At 61.7% G+C, this 16,270-nt stretch overlaps 1 protein-coding gene across 1 annotated transcript in view; it reads left to right on the top strand.

Annotated features, from left to right (window-relative positions):
• Positions 1-14,598, top strand: part of PXDN (peroxidasin) — a 37,345-nt gene extending 22,747 nt beyond the window's left edge. Inside the window, exons 15-22 of the mRNA XM_036262840.1 lie at positions 388-545; positions 2,866-4,369; positions 6,799-6,933; positions 7,519-7,727; positions 10,465-10,585; positions 10,731-10,863; positions 12,493-12,606; positions 12,934-14,598. Of these exons, the coding sequence (XP_036118733.1) occupies positions 388-545; positions 2,866-4,369; positions 6,799-6,933; positions 7,519-7,727; positions 10,465-10,585; positions 10,731-10,863; positions 12,493-12,606; positions 12,934-13,053 (2,494 nt within the window). The 3' untranslated portion in view covers positions 13,054-14,598. The remainder of the gene's footprint in view (positions 1-387; positions 546-2,865; positions 4,370-6,798; positions 6,934-7,518; positions 7,728-10,464; positions 10,586-10,730; positions 10,864-12,492; positions 12,607-12,933) is intronic.
• Positions 14,599-16,270: the final 1,672 nt, after the last annotated feature.

The raw sequence follows: 16,270 nt of genomic DNA, 5'->3' as shown, positions 1-16,270 counted from the left end.
AAGTCCTTTCCAAGTAGACTGAACTATGATTCACGAACAAGACATTGCTTAAAAATTGCAACGCGTTCTCTTTGGCTTGTTGCTAAATGATTTGGCAAAAACAAAGTATTTCACAAGCCGTTAGGGGTCTGTTCACGTCGGCAGATTCCAAAGTGTTTTCTCTGTATCCGCATCAAAGTAGAACGTTGCTGTTTTCTCCACGGACCTAACTAAATGCTTGTTTTTAGTGTCCCTTGGTCCTGTGTCTCTTGTTCCCTTCCGCCTGGGATCAGTCAGGCCCAGGCCCCCACGGAGGAGGATTGGCAGAAACGTTACCGCGTCTGACTGCACGCGGGTGACTTCTGTCTCAGTGACTGTGCCCTCTTCCCTCCCCCCTGACCGAGTCAGCCGTCCTCGGTCCCCCAACGACCTGCTGGCCTTGTTCCGCTACCCGAGGGACCCCTACACCGTGGAGCAGGCTCGCGCCGGGGAGATATTCGAGCGGACGCTGCAGCTGATCCAGGAGCACGTGCAGCACGGCCTCACGGTCGACCTCAACGGAACCAGTCAGTGCCCCCCCTCCTTCCGCGTCTTCCTGGGGAGCGGGCACCACACACCCGCAGAGGGCGCCTTCCCAGGGACAGGCTCGGCATCTAGTCCCCGGGTCTGAGGAGGACACAGTGGGGGTGACAGTATGGTTCTGGAGTTCCCCACAGGGACCCAGTGGGGGTGGTCCTTGTCGCCCAGATCCTGTGTCAGCATGTCGCCCAGGACAAGGGAGGTTTCAGGGGAAACTGCAGGACAACAGTGATGTAAGTGACGCTGTGTCCCTGTGGCTGTGGAAAGGGCGTGTGTGAGGCTCCAGCCTCGTCCGTCCCAGTGCCGGTGTGGGGCGACAGGCACTGTCTCGCTGTCCAGCGGTGCTCTTAGACGGCGGGTCTGGCGGGCTTCACTGTAACAGCATCGCCTTCAGCAACCGTCCAATCGAGCTGTGCGCGAACCTGCACGTGCTCCTGGGGAGGCTGCCGGCCGCAGCGGCCTGAGAACACGGGGAGGGGCGGTTTGAAGTCCTCTGTGTCCCGTTTGTCTTTGATGAGCGTCTTTTCCCACGAGGACGAAAACATTGAGGAACTGAACGTATCTCCTACGTACCAGTGTGTGAGGAGGTGGGAAAGGGGAACCCCACAGGGTCCCCTCTCCCCTCTCTGGAGCGTGGTGACGGCTCAGAGCCGGTCAGAGGTCCATGTCACTACATCTCCACTGGTCTCTGTGGCAACTGCCACCCTCAGCTTGCAGGGCACCCGGGAGAAGCCTCGGCCCTTCCGTTGTGCCCACAGCCTGTCGGGCACTGGCTGCCTGTGGGACTCAGGGATAGGTACATGGTGTCTGTGGAATGATCCGGAAGGGAGAGGACAGCGTGGGGACCAGGTGGTGTGGTGAGGGGGTGGATCCAGTTGCGAAGGCAGAGGTGACCGTCTCCGGTGGCCTGGATGCAGGTAGGGGAGGGACACTCACACAGACGTTACCTGCAGGCCTGCCTGTGTCCTTGCTCTGTACTGAGTGAATTCATTCATGGGGAATAGTGACCCCTCCCCATAACAGTACCGTCCAGGCATCTTCCCAGCCTGAAACAGTCGTTTTGTCCATTTCCTTGTTCCTGAATTCATACTTTTTATCATATTTCAGTACTTTTACCCGCACTTAGTTTTCTGCAGTCTGAGGTCGTTTCTCTTCCTAACGTGAACTGCACTGCACGCTGTGGTCGGCAGTCTGCAGAGCCCCTGGGCAGGCCTCATTTTCCATGGGGTGTTCTTGGGGTTTGTAGATAGATCTGACTTTGCAGCATTTTATCGGTGACGTTCTAGGAGGCTCTGGTTCCGCACTTACAGAGGCTGTGGGGTCAGTGGGGTCAGTGTCCAGTCCAGGATGTTGGCAGGTGCCTGCCCTCCGTCTGGGCTCCGCCCTGGTCCCTGCAATGAGAAGGGGGCCCGAGGAACCGCGGCCACTGCTGTAGACGAAGGGACAGTGCGGGAGGAAGGCTTCTGGGGCCCAGGGGACGTGGGTGGACGCGGTTTTGTTTGACGTTCAAGATCGAGAGCTGAGATTTCGGAGAGGAACTGGGACCAGAGCTGGACGGTGAGTTCACTCTGGTTTCCGGCAAGTGCGGACCCGACCCAAGCGTTCGGGTCCCGGTGAGCACGACGCGCTGCGAGGCTGGGAGGCTGGGGTCACATCCCGGCAAAGAGCTCACGGTCCTGATCGCTCGTCCCCGGCCAGTGGGATTTCCTCACCTCCAGTTCTCGACCGCAGCCACGTGGACACGGTCCCTGCAACAGGGTGTCCCTGTCGGACGTACACAGCACTGGGTCCAGATCTGAGTGAAATGGTTGAGAACAAAGATGGCTGATGCCTGCGAACCCCGCGGTGTGGGGGAGCATGTGCGCCCCTGTGCGCATGCGCGTGGGTGGAGCTGTTTTACGGGCCTGGAGCGCACCCCTGTGAGCGTGCGCGGGGGTGGAGCTGTTCTGCGGGCCTGGAGCGTGCGCCCCTGTGCGCGTGCGCCCCTGTGCGCGTGCGCCCCTGTGCGCGTGCGCCCCTGTGCGCGTGCGCCCCTGTGCGCGTGCGCCCCTGTGCGCGTGCGCCCCTGTGCGCGTGCGCCCCTGTGCGCGTGCGCCCCTGTGCGCGTGCGCCCCTGTGCGCGTGCGCCCCTGTGCGCGTGCGCGGAGCTGTTTTGAGGGCCGGGAGCGCTGTCTGTGGTGGAGGCGGAGAGGCCGCAGGGAGATGTGGGGAGGGTGGTTCCCGCCGTCACCGCTGGGAGGCACTGGGGGGCCCAGAGCCGGTCCCTGACTGCAGGGCGCATGAGCTCGTTCCTGTGCTTGCCCGCAGGCTACCACTACAACGACCTGGTGTCTCCACAGTACCTGAGCCTCATCGCCAACCTGTCGGGCTGCACGGCGCACCGGCGCGTGAACAACTGCTCCGACATGTGCTTCCACCAGAAGTACCGCACGCAGGACGGCACCTGCAACAACCTGCAGCGGCCCATGTGGGGCGCCTCGCTGACCGCCTTCGAGCGCCTGCTGAAGTCCGTGTACGAGAACGGGTTCAACACCCCCCGGGGCGTGAACCCCGGCCGGCTGTACCACGGGCACGCGCTGCCCATGCCGCGCCTGGTGTCCACGACCCTGATCGGGACGGAGGCCGTCACGCCGGACGCGCAGTTCACGCACATGCTCATGCAGTGGGGCCAGTTCCTGGACCACGACCTGGACTCCACCGTGGTGGCCCTGAGCCAGGCCCGCTTCTCCGACGGGCAGCACTGCAGCTCCGCGTGCAGCAGCGACCCGCCCTGCTTCTCGCTCGCCATCCCGCCCAACGACCCGCGCGTGAGGAACGGCGCGCGCTGCATGTTCTTCGTGCGCTCCAGCCCCGTGTGCGGCAGCGGCATGACCTCCCTGCTCATGAACTCCGTGTACCCGCGCGAGCAGATCAACCAGCTCACCTCCTACATCGACGCCTCCAACGTCTACGGCAGCTCGGAGCACGAGGCCCGCGCCGTGCGTGACCTGGCCAGCCAGCGCGGGCTGCTGCGCCAGGGCATCGTGCAGCGCTCGGGGAAGCCCCTGCTGCCCTTCGCTGCGGGGCCGCCCACGGAGTGCATGCGCGACGAGAGCGAGAGCCCCATCCCCTGCTTCCTGGCCGGCGACCACCGTGCCAACGAGCAGCTGGGCCTCACCAGCATGCACACGCTGTGGTTCCGCGAGCACAACCGCGTGGCCACCGAGTTGCTGGCGCTGAACCCACACTGGGACGGCGACACCCTGTACCACGAGGCCCGGAAGATCGTGGGCGCGCAGATGCAGTACATCACCTACCAGCACTGGCTCCCCAAGGTGCTGGGGGAGGTGGGCATGAAGATGCTGGGGGAGTACCGCGGCTACGATCCGGGTGTCAACGCGGGCATCTTCAATGCCTTCGCCACGGCCGCCTTCCGCTTCGGCCATACGCTGGTCAACCCCGTGCTCTACCGGCTGGACGAGAACTTCCAGCCCATCGCGCAGGGCCACGTGCCCCTGCACAAAGCCTTCTTCTCCCCGTTCCGCATCGTGAACGAGGGCGGCATCGACCCGGTGCTCAGGGGCCTGTTCGGCGTGGCGGGGAAGATGCGCGTGCCCTCCCAGCTGCTGAACACGGAGCTCACCGAGCGCCTCTTCTCCATGACGCACACGGTGGCCCTGGACCTGGCAGCCATCAACATCCAGCGGGGCCGCGACCACGGCATCCCGCCCTACCACGACTACCGCGTCTACTGCAACCTGTCGTCTGCCCACACCTTCGAGGACCTGAAAAACGAGATCAAAAACCCCGAGATCCGGGAGAAGCTCAGGCGGTGAGTCGGAGGAGCACACCAGGGTTGTTCTCTTGTTGGTCCACACGGTGGGAAAGGAAGGCCCGGCGTGGGTGCTGCCGGCCGTGCAGCGGGGAGGACGGAGAAGCCTTGAAGGGGGCTGACAGGGACCTGGGAGACCCGGGCCGGGAGCCGCCTTCCTGGTGCTGGTGGGAGGAATCGTTGTCTCTGCTACTGTCTCATTGGTGTTTATTTTGTATCTGGTCTAACACTTACAAAAGCCATGAAAAGAGTGAACATTCATCTTACTCTTGTTCGGTAATCCTCAGTAGTGGGCAGCTTAGGAGAAGTCTAGAGAACAAACGTGACTGTTATTATGACTGGTCCCCTCAGCAGACAGGTAAAGACAATTAAACCTCTGGGCTCTGAAGGCCTCAGACCTAGTCAGTCTCTCGGGTTGGCCGTCTGTCCGTCTGTCTGTCAGCAGCTTCTCTTAGAGGGTCCTCGAGCCAGTGTGGGTGGAGCGCGTGTATGTCCAGCCCGCCCAGTGAGGTTTCGGAGTGTCTTGTATTTAATGTCCTTTCGAAACATCAGAGTCTCCAGGTGGCAGTCCGTGGTCTTTAAAGTCTCTGTTTCCTGGACGCTCGGGAGGAATTGTTTTAGAAAGAAAACTTTCTCCTGAAGACTCACTTCGTACATTTTCCAGGCCCCGTGGCTCCCCCAGGAGTAGGTTACTTACTCTGAGTTACTTAACGCTGAACTTCAGACGTGGTCTCGCCAGTGTGCTCCTGTGTGCTCTGGAACAAAGTGACTTTTCACTCATAATTTATTGCCAGTTTTGAAGAAATGCACATTGTGGCCCCTGAGTGTTGAAATTCTGGTTTCAATACCAGTATCCGGTTGCTGGCGTCCGTCACGGGTGCTCCGCTGGTGCAGAGACTTTGTTGGTCAGTTTTGCTTAATTAGGATTCATCGGAACCATTTATTAGTTAGGTGCTTAAATACCCAGCGTTGATTTTGTCCAGACGTACGCAGATCACGTCCTCGTCATTTCTCTCATCTGACAAACTTATTTCAGAGCAGTTGGAGGAGCTGCACCCCGGCCCAGTGCTGCTGGCACTGGGGGGCCAAGTGCCCTGCGCCCTGGCTGGCTGCGCGGTCTGGGTGCCCGGAGCAGGCGGGGAGGGGAGGGGTCATGTGCCCTGTTGGACAAGAGGTTCCTGCTTGATTGTGGTGTGCGCCCCAGCTTTGTCCCAAAGGCCTGTACAGGTGGATCATCGAGGGGGGCGGGAAGAGAGGACCCCGCCCAAGGTGCTTCCTGTGGGAACTGCCACAGGTGATTCCTCAGACCACTCTGGGCCCTGCCAGCCAGGAGGCAGCGGCTGGGAGGCTTTTCTGACTCCATGTTTCCATTCGACCTAGAAGTTCCGCCCGGACGTCCTTGACGTGGAGAAGACGAGCCGAACTCGTCTCTCTGAAGGGCTGAGGCTGGCTTTAGCAGCGCTGCCCCTCTGCCCGCTGGTGCGCGGCAGAGGCTGCCCCGGGCTGGTTTCGGGGTGCGTCTCAGAGCCCACCGGAGAGTTCAATGGTGCCTGAGACGTTCTTCCGATGTTGGATCAGATCAGAGCTCTCCTCGTAAGCACGTGTTTCTAAGAAATGGGAGGACTTTGATGAAAATGTTCTTGAACATTTATTTATTTAAATCCTTTTCTTTATTGATTTTAGAAGGAGGGGAAGAGGGAGGGAGAGAGAAAGAAACACCGACGAGAGAGAACATGGACTGGCGCCTCCTGTGTGTCCCCCACTGGGGATCGAGCCCACAGCCTGGGTGTGTGTCCAGACCGGGAATCGAACCCGCAGCCTCTTGGTGCAGGGTCGGTGCTCGACCACCGAGCCACACCGGCCGGGCTGTTCTTGAACATTTAAACCTCGCTCTCTCTGTTTCCTGTACCATCTCTGCTTAGTAAACGCGTTCTTTATAGCAAATATGTTTTCACCATACAGCGGAATCCCAGCGTTACTTTTTATATGTGTCTTTAGCCGTAGGTAGTTTATTGTTCACGTCTGTTGATGAAACGTGAGTTGTTGAGAAGGTGTACGAGTGTAATGACCTGTGTAACAAAGTGTGGCTTTCATGTCCTTCCTGCTTCGTGGCTTTTCGGGACGCACACACGTGTGTATTTCCCGTGTGCAGGTGGCGACTCGGGCACAGGGGTGAGCACTGACACGGGTCTTCGTGATCACATGGTAACCGAACTGTTTTCCTCACGGACACTGCGCCCTCCTTCCGCCCCGCCCTGTACAGGCAGAAAGTGGGAGAGATGACAACAGAGCTCCTGGGACGCGGGTCGCGCTCCTTTGCTGAGGGAAGACTCAGTGACGTGCAGTAGTTTGAGCTCAGGGCTCTCGGGTCCACAAGTGCTTTTCCAGAGGAGCCTTGTAAGTAGATTTAAGGTCTCACTCGTTTCTAGGTTATACGGGTCGCCCCTCAACATCGACCTGTTCCCCGCCCTCATGGTGGAGGACCTGGTGCCCGGCAGCCGCCTGGGACCCACCTTGATGTGCCTGCTGAGCACCCAGTTCAAGCGCCTGCGAGACGGGGACAGGTAAACGGAGAGGAGAGTCGGGCCTTCCGGTACCTTGGGGGGACTCGGGGAAGGTAACAGCCGTGGGAGGCGGCTCCAGGTCCACCCTAAGCGCTGAGCACGGGGGGGGGGCGGCTCCTGCTGTTTGTGAGGGCTCCCCACGGCCGGGCTGCTCGTCACACGGCGTCCGAACCGGCCGAACCCGCCCCAGGTGCTTTCACGCCCTGTGGTTGGCAGGAGTGTGTCCGCCCCTGGTGACAGCCTGCGGTTAACCACGCGGGGCCCTCAGGGCGGCCGGGACGGCTGGCTGGCTGGCGAGGGCGGTTTAGTTCCAGCAGGTAGCGGGTGGTCCCTGCCTGGTGCTGAGCCGTCCAGCCGGGGCCACGGGCCACAGGCCACGCACATGGCTGGAGATGGCCGTGCGCCGGTCAGGCGCTGACCTTTGTGTTTTCACTCGCCAGTTGGTTTTTGTCCAGTGGGACGTGAGCCGGGCTCCATCAGGGGCCTGGTCGGAACCAGGGATGGACACTGAGTGGAGGACCGTTGAGCTCCCCTCACCGTGGTTTGAGGCTCCGAGTTTTCTGACCTGTTCTCCTCCCGGGACAGGTTGTGGTATGAAAACCCCGGGGTGTTCTCCCCGGCCCAGCTGACGCAGATCAAGCAGACGTCGCTGGCCAGGATCCTGTGCGACAACTCGGACAACATCACGCGTGTGCAGAAGGACGTGTTCCGGGTGGCGGAGTTCCCCCACGGCTTCAGCAGCTGTGACGACGTGCCCAGGGTGGACCTGCGGGTCTGGCAGGACTGCTGTGAAGGTACCTTCCGGGCCTCCGCGCTGCCGTGGCCGTGCCGGTGGGGCGGCCTCTCGGTGCGGGTGTGTCCCGGCCCAGGAGCTCAGTGGGACTAAGAAGCCTCCTGGTGGAGTTTTTGGGGGCCGGCGCAGTGTCCGTGTGACGACTAAGATTCTAGGAAGACGGATAGAAGCAGGATGTGAGTGAGCTGAGCCCCCCTGCCTGTGAACCCCAGTGCGTCCTGTGCCGCCCGACTCTGCTGAGAGACGGGAGGGAGGTCTCGGGGAGCCGTAGCAACCCCAGGCGGGGTTTGGGGGTGTGGCTGTGTGTCCTGAGGGTCTGAGTGACCTCTGTGAGCAGAGAAGAGGTCGGAGGCCCAGTAGGAAGAGGGGGCTTGTTCTCAGGAGCGCGGGAGCCCCAGACAGGTGGGCGGGGCTGGCCGTGGTTGCCGGGGGCGGTCAGGATGTGGCGGCCTCTGTCCTCACCCCGCGGCTCTTGCTTTTGTCTGGTGTCCTGCTCGTGGTGAGCCACGGTTCCGTTTCCTGATTTGACCGTGACTTCGGTTTATTCAAACTGGGACCAGAGATCCATGTCATTAAACTTGGGGCCCTTTAGGAGTTATCCATATACCCCTGCTCTTCTGGGTCAGGACAGTGGGGCACGGGAGTGGGGTGACCAGGAGGGCCACACAGCCCCAGGGTGTGGCCGAGGGGGGTCCAGAGCCCTGTCCCAAGGCCTCCCCCGGTGCCCTCTGCACCTGGGTGCGCAGGTGGGCACTGAGCTCGGAGACACAGGATGTGGAGGGTGCAGCCGATCCCCGCCTGGGTCCTGGAGGAAGTGTCTCCCTGGCAGTGGGTGTGGCTGCTGTTTCCTGTGTGAGGACTGACCCTGGGTGGACAGCACAGAGCTGCTGCTCACGTCGTCCGGGCGTGGCCTGACCTTGTGCACGTCCGTGGGGCGCCCTCTCCCGTATGTGTGCGTGTGTGCAGGGCCGGTGAAAGTGAGTGAGTGACGGTAAATAACACAGTAATTAACTCAGGAATACGGGAATAATGTCTGCGTTCTGGGTAGGTTTATAGTTGTATGTGAAACAGTTTGTTTTTGTGTCTATTAATTGTGACGGTAGTTGTTGTCATTAACCTGCTTCTGCCCACCCTGTGTATATGTGATGCTGGACTCGTATGCAGCGATGTGGTCTGTGGCACATACACGTAACACACGTGTACACATATGTGTAACCCACGTGTACACATACGTGTAAAACTGCCCGCCACACACTGGCTCTCCAGAGCATGCACATCTCTTTGTGACGTCTGTTGGGATCATGCCTTGTTTTTCTTTTGTTTGTTTTTCTTAAAAATATTCTCACCAGTTTGTCCAGCGCAAAGGGGTTTCCAGGCGTGGCCGGGAGTTTGGCTCTTGCGTGCGCAGACGGTGGTTTGGGGGGAGCCAGTTCCCAGACGCAGCCCCGTCCGCGTCTGGGGGTCCCAGGTTCCCAGCTGCTCACGCAGCCCAGCGGGTTTCCTGTGCCTCCACTCAGAGCCCCGCCCCGGGGTGGGACACGCCAGGCTGTGCGAGGGGCAGTGGCGTCCCACCTCGGCGAAGCCTCCTCCGCAGACGCCCCGAGCGCACGCCACGGACCCCCCAGCTCTGTCCCGGGCGGCTCTCTGATGCGGGGGTGGACGCGAAGGCCGGCCCACTGCTCGGCCTGCTGCTGGCTCCGAGTCCAGCCTCCAGAAGCCATTTGGAAGCAACCTCCCGGCCTCGGCTCTCACGCCGGCCGGTCTTCTCGCCCCTGCATGACCTCCACGCACAGGAGAAACCCCGGGGCACGTGCGCCCCTTTCTCTTCACCACAGTTAGACTTGTGGCTTCTCTGTGGGCCTGACGGGTCAGGAAAGGACACACAGGCACACACGTGTGCATACATGCATACACACACGCACATACACCAGCGATTTTCAACCTTTCTCGTCTCGTGGCACATAAACCAATAACTAACATTCTGCAGCATATCTGACAAAAAATAGGGATAAATATCGATTCATCCTCATCGGACGGCTGTTGTTGTGTTGGTTATTTGTTTATTTCACAATTGAAGGGAAAAGAGGTCAGTAGTCAGGTGTTGCTTGTTTTAAAAATCCTTGCAGCTCACTGGTTGAAAATCACTGACGTGTACACGTGTAGCTACACACACTTGTACACACATGCAGTAACTATTGAAATATTACAGAGAACTTCTGTACTTCACTCAGATTCATCAGTTATTAAAGTTTTACCTCACGTTCCATTCACTATTCTCACGTGTACACACGTATCTCTACCCGTGTCTGTACACATGCGTGCCTGTGTGTGTACACGTCTGTGTACACATGTATCTGTGTGTACGCTGGTATCTGCACACACATCTCTGTGTTTCTGTGGGTTCAGAGAAATGTTACACTTTTTCTAAAGTAGCTGAGGAAGCTGCAGGCCACGGCTGTTCAGGGTCACAGTTGGGAGGTTCTGTGTGGTGAAGCCGAGTCTGTGACGTCCAGGGTGGGTTCCGTTCCTGCCCGTTTGGCGCCGGTCCTCGCGACAGCGTCCTGGTCTGTCCTCCGTTTGGCCTCTGGGGGGCAGCTCCTTCACCTGACCCCGAGCCCAGACGCCCTGCGCTGGGCCCTGGCGCTCTGTAACCAGCCGGGTTCTCACCTTGGCCGCTGAGTTTGTCCTGAAGGTAGAGCCGTTGGCCGCTGACCTGTCCCGTCACCCTCTCTCGTCAGACTGTAGGACCAGGGGACAGTTCAACGCCTTCTCGTATCATTTCCGAGGCCGGCGGTCCCTTGAATTCAGCTACCAGGAGGACGAGCCCATCGCGGAAGCAGGGCCTGGGAAGACACGGAGGTACGGCTGTCCCCGAGGTCAGACTCCGCCTGCGGGGCGGGTCCTGGGCCTGACCCGCCGGCCGCCCGCACGGCCCCGGGCCGAGCTGTGAACACGCGTGAGGACGTGCTGAGGCCGTGTCTGCTCCCCCATCTCCCCTCTGCAGTGTCGGGAAACACGGCAAGCACCCCAGGAACGCCACGTCCACCTCCTCGGAGCACCCCCCGGTCCCCAGGGCGAACGACTTCAGGGACTTTGTTCTGGAGATGCAGAGCACCATCACGGACCTCAGGAAACAGGTGCCGTCCCAGTGTGCGGTCGGACCCGTCTCTGTGTGGGCGTGAGGGGGGTGTCTGCCCGCGCCCTGGAGCCCGGGGGTCACTTTGTCTGCTGGCTCTTTTCCTGGCTGGGCCACACCGAGTCCCTCAGTTTCCCAGTGGCTGGGACCCTCAACCGTGGCTGCCACGTGGGCGGGTGCAGGAGTGTGGCCAGAGTGGCCATGGAGGCCGGGCATGAGCGGTCTCAGGAGCAGGGCCACGAAGGAGGTACAGGCCTCAGGTCCTGTCCTGCAGCCACTTCAAGAATGACCGTTAACCCTGGTCCCCAGGGAGGGTCCGCAGGTCTGCTGGGGTCGGACCATCTGGATGTGGCGAAAGGGACCGGGAGCTGGGGTCTGAGTCGAAGGCCTGCAGGGTTTTGCAAAAAAGGTCTCCCCTCCCCCCACTGCCACCCAAGGAACTAGTTTCTGCCCCTCGAGTCTGCGTTCATATACGAGGAGGAAGCCCCGTCCCCGGAGCCAAGAGAGAAACCAGGCTGAGAGGACACGGGGCGTCCTGGGGCCCAGGAGGGTGGGCCTGTGGCGTGGGGACCTCCTGACACCCGCAGGGGAAATCGTGCCGAGTGCTTCTCACTCACCTGGGGGCCCCGGTGTGGCCGCAGGTTCTCAGAGCAGGTGGGGTCTCACCGCTGTTCTCCGACCCCTGGCAGCTCAGGACAGGGTGGCCGCCGCGGGCATGTCCCTGTCACCTCGCCTCGTTCCCAGCCCAGTGGGCCTGAGTTCAGGGCTGCTTCTGTCTTCTCACCAAAGGGGGGTTGCCGCCCGCAGCACCCCCCCTTCCTTCACGGGGAGACCAGAGCGTCGGGGTCTGGTGACTCGGGCACAAAGGGGCTTCTCAGTGCGTCTGAGACTGGCCCAGAGTGACCGCCTCCAGGACAACCCAGGTGACAGGGACGAGGCGACGGTGAGGTCCCACCGGCACGGGGTCCCCAGGCCCCGGGAGGTCGGAGACCCCGCTGGTCATGGCCACTCATGTCCGTTGTCCACAGGCACCTCACCTCCATCCACAGAGGCTGGGTGGGTTCGTGTCCGAGCGTTAGGGCCACTCCAGGCCGCCTCTGTTGCCGGCGGAGGCTCAGTGGCCTGGGACAGAAAACCCAGGTGGTGGTGGCTTGGAGACGGAAGTTGACTTCCTTCTCCGGGGACTGGAGGGCGACGGGCTGGCTGCCAGACACTCTGTGTACAGAGACGTCACCCAGTCCGCACCCCAGTGAGGGGGCCGGAGGAAGGGGCCCCTCGGGGCGTCCAGCTGCGGGATTGGTGGCCAGTCACAACCCGTCGCACCTTTGAAAAGCCAGGGCGGAATGTTCTGCCGTCCGGGTGGCTCTGACCCACCGTCCCAGGTGCCTCTTCAGTTGTCCTAGGTTCTCTCCGTTCCTTAGTGACCACTGACCACTGACCTCTGAGGTGTGGGCACCTCAGACCTGAGACAGGCAGGCAGCGCCCTCACGGAGCTTTGGGACAACACTGTCGGCTGTCCAGCAAGCAGACTCGAGTTTCCGTAGTGCCCTTCAGGGCCGGCCGTGTGAATGGAGGCCCGGGGAGGCCAGGGCCACGCCGCCCCTCCTGACTGCTCGTGTCGGCTTCGCAGATCAAGAAACTTGAGTCTCGGCTCAGCACAGCCGAGTGCACCGGTGCGGACGGCGAGCCCCACGCGGACGGCGCCAGGTGGAAACGAGACGCGTGCACCATCTGTGAATGTCGCGTGAGTACGGCCGTCTCGGGCCCCGGGCACCCGGCTGCAGACCCGGAGCCCCGGCAGGCGGCCCGCGGTCAGGGAGGCCCCAGGCTCTTCCCCCGGCTCCGTCCGAGGTGGGCCTGCCTGTCGCTGCCCCTGGTCAGCCTTGGGGTGTTCACACCTGCAGGGAGGCTGGTTCTGCCAGGCAGCTCTGGGTCCCCAGGGACGTGGCCGGGGTCTGGCTGCACCCGGGTGGGGCACAGGACAGATCGGGACCGAAGGGGTCAGAGGCTGCGGAGGAGTGGTGTGGTGCACGGGTCCCCGCACTGACCGGTCCGGTGCCTCTCCCTCCAGGACGGGCAGATCACCTGCTTCGTGGAGGCTTGCCCACCTGCCGACTGCCCCGCGCCGGTGAGAGTCGACGGAGCCTGTTGTCCTTTTTGCCTGAAGGACACCCCAGGAAAGCAGCCTTAGATCCTTAGGGCTCCCCGGAGCCCCTCCTCCCAGGGGCAGCCCCCGAGGTCACAGCCGGTGCAGGGAGTTAGGCTGGTGGACACCAAGGACTCGGACAGCTCAGGGCCATGTCGCCGGGCTGTCTCAGGAACACGCGGGGGGTCAGACTGGAGTGATCACGGGCCGGAGGCCATGCAGCAGACACGGCGGAGCAGACACGAGTCCTAACTTCACGTTAGATTCTCAGGTTTTTATTTAATTTTTTAACGAGAAATTGGTGCTACTATTAAATCGCACAGTTCAGTCATTTAGGCTCCTACAGTGATTTCCCGATGCCAGCATTTCTTCTCAACGGAAAGCCACCCGCGGGGCCCTGACACCGGGAGCCTGTGGACCGTCCGGGGGGCGCCCGCCTCAGTGCTCGGCCAACGGAAGTCTCGTGAGCGTGTCTGGGTGGCCCAGGCTCCCGGCGCCCCGGTCACCCAGACACCTGCCCTCTGGCCTCCGCCGCGGCCCACGCGCACCAGCGACGCCTCGGAGTGGGTTCCCGCCGCCCAGGCTCCGGCCCACCTGTGGCCCCTCTGCCTTTCGCACGTGACTGAGGCTGTCGAGCCGCATTTGAAACAGGCGCGTTCTCCCTGTAACCTGCTGCCTGGTGTGGACCTGGTGGGAACCCCCTCCGCCGAGGCCCTGCTCAGCCGCAGGGCTGTTCTGGCCGAGCGCAGAGGAGTCCAGTGTTGGGGGCTTCCTGCCTCCAGGCTGCGTGAGTGCCTTAAAGAGACGACACCCTGTACCTCGTGTTCTCAGAGTGCGCGCCAGCTTACGAAAGTCCCCACTTCCAGCCTCAGATCCGGCAGCAGCACCTTCCACTGTGCGCAGGTCTTCCAGAACCCAGTGAAAAGCAACTATCATACCTCATGGTCGCTCTCTCTCTAACGGACCAAAAATCTCCTATTTTGTTTTAAACACAGAGTGAGCTAGTGTCTGAAACACAGGTGTCTGAACGGACAAGTTCAGCTCCGCAGACGTTTGAGCGCCCCCTGCTGGGCCGACACTGGCGAGGGACCCACTGCGGTTCCCGTGGGGGGACGGCCGCTCAGAGGGCGTCACTGCGGAGTAGGAGGCCGTGGCCATTCAGGGCCTGCCGCCGTCGGTGTGGGCACCAGGCGGCCACATCTCGGGGTGGCCTCCATGCGCCCTCGTCAGTATGGTCACAGTGGCTTTGAACACGGTCACCGTGACTTAGCCTCAGCCTGCCGAGTGACAGGTAAAATCTGGTGGCGTCTCCTGGGGCGTGGACTTCCGAGGAAGGACCGAGTCAGGCGGATCTGGGAGGCAGCCTCTGGGAACCAGAAGACGGAGACCTTGGTTTCGGGGCACACCCAGGTCCGTGAGCGCCCTGAGGGGCCTGTGGTCTCGTGGCGGCCGCATCAGGGGTTCCGAGGGGCCACGTGTACATGTTCATTTACTCCCTTAACTGCACAGCCGGATGCCTTCCCACGTCCCTTGTAATCAGCACGTTACCAAAGACGTTTGCACTATGTACCGCTGCCTTTCGTTCGAATAAACAGGCCACGTTTTCAGGTGGAGCCTGGCGTCCTCCTTCCTGTGGGCCGGCGCGGGCCACGCTGCGTGGGCTCGGAGCCTGACGGACCCGGCGGGCCCTAGAGGGGGCTTGGGCATTTCCCAGGTGGTTGGCGCTTTGAGGAAAATGTACTTCTCAGTTCCTGGAGCTCGCCTGGCCTGCACACACTGAGCTCTAGGCAGCATTTTTTTCTGGTTTTACCACCTCACGACCCAGCTGTGGCCAGGAGACCCGTCGGTCCTGGAGGTGGATGAGCAGGGAGGGGTCACACCCCCCAAAGGCATCAGAGGCCGGAGTAGGTCTCAGGTGTAGCCTGTGATGACAGGTGAGGCCAGGAGGCCCCAGAGGCTCCGACCACCTTCCAGTGAAGGGCAGGTCTGGGGGTCTGGGTCTGACGGCGTGTGTGGGGCAGCCGGCCTGTCCCCACTGGCCCGTGTCACCGGATCCCTCTCTGAAGAGGCTCCGTCCGTGATGCGTCCCTGTGGGGCCCAGCCTGCTTCTCCGGCATCACAGTGACAGGCAGCCCTGGACAGACACACCCTTGTCCCTCCAGGTGTGAACTCTCCGGAGTGGACTTTCCCTCCCGCACGTTCATGGTAACACACGTTCTGGAAGCCAGAACGCAGGGGCGGGACGGGCACCGGGGTCCCCAGCTCTTAGAAGAGCCAGTTCTTACCTGATTTCCAGCGTGTGGGCCCCTTGGTCAGAGGGAGGAAGACCCGCCAGAGATCACACGTCCCCTCGCCCCTCGTCCCCCTGGCAGCGGCCTTAACCTCACGTCCTGACCGGTTCCCCACTTCGCAAAGTGATCTTACAGGAGCGGTGTTCCCAGTATGACTCCGGGCGTCAGCCTGGCTGCTTCCAGGCAGCTCTGCCGGACGCCCCCGAGCAGGGCGCGAGGGCCTGGGTCCCTGTCGTTTGCAGAGACTCCGGTGGCTTTCCTGTGACAGACTCGGGGGAGGGGGCGGACCGGGAGTCTCCTGGCCTCTACACGCTCCTTTTCCAGCGCCGAGCACGAATCTAGGTCTTGTGCAAACGCCATTTCCAACGTGCTTTAGCAAAATCGAATCTCCACGCAACGGTCTACCCTCCATCGAGAGCCCTGAACGTTGCAGCTGCAGGAGTCCTGCACCCGCTGTTCAGACCAGCTGCAGCCTCACCTGGTTCTCGTTTGCAAAACCAGTCGGGATGCAGAGGCGGGGCTGCCGCGGACGGTGGTGTGCGGGTCCGCAGCGGACAGGCCTGGAGAGCGGTCCGTGCCTCGGTCACTGCACCGGGCATTAGCTGAGGACAACCACTGCCACCCTCATGGCTGAGTCAGAGCAGGGGGAGGGGACGGGAGGCCTGCTTGCTGAGTGGCCCCTGGCGCGGCTGAGCCTGGGCCGTGGGCGCCACCTCCGCGCCTCGGAACGGGACCCACGGCGCAAACCCTTCTCCTGACCCAGAGGCCAGATGTGTTTGTTTCACCTAGAAACTGGTCGCCTCCGTTGGGCCGGAACCCTGAGTTACTCCGTGCAGCGCCCCCCAGAGTGATGGGCTTGCGTGTTCCAGGCAGGGCCCTCGGACTCGGGCGTCCCCTGCTAGGTCACCTCCTGCCGGTGCCGGGTGCAGGCCTGGCTGTGACGTCTTAGCTGTGGCCTTTGCCCAGCTGGA

The sequence above is a fragment of the Molossus molossus genome, unplaced genomic scaffold, assembly GCF_014108415.1.
Source record: "Molossus molossus isolate mMolMol1 unplaced genomic scaffold, mMolMol1.p scaffold_m16_p_15, whole genome shotgun sequence".
In the NCBI taxonomy this organism is placed as follows: domain Eukaryota; kingdom Metazoa; phylum Chordata; class Mammalia; order Chiroptera; family Molossidae; genus Molossus; species Molossus molossus.
The sequence above is the reverse complement of the archived record's forward strand: the minus strand, read 5'-3'. Positions and strand labels throughout refer to the sequence as shown.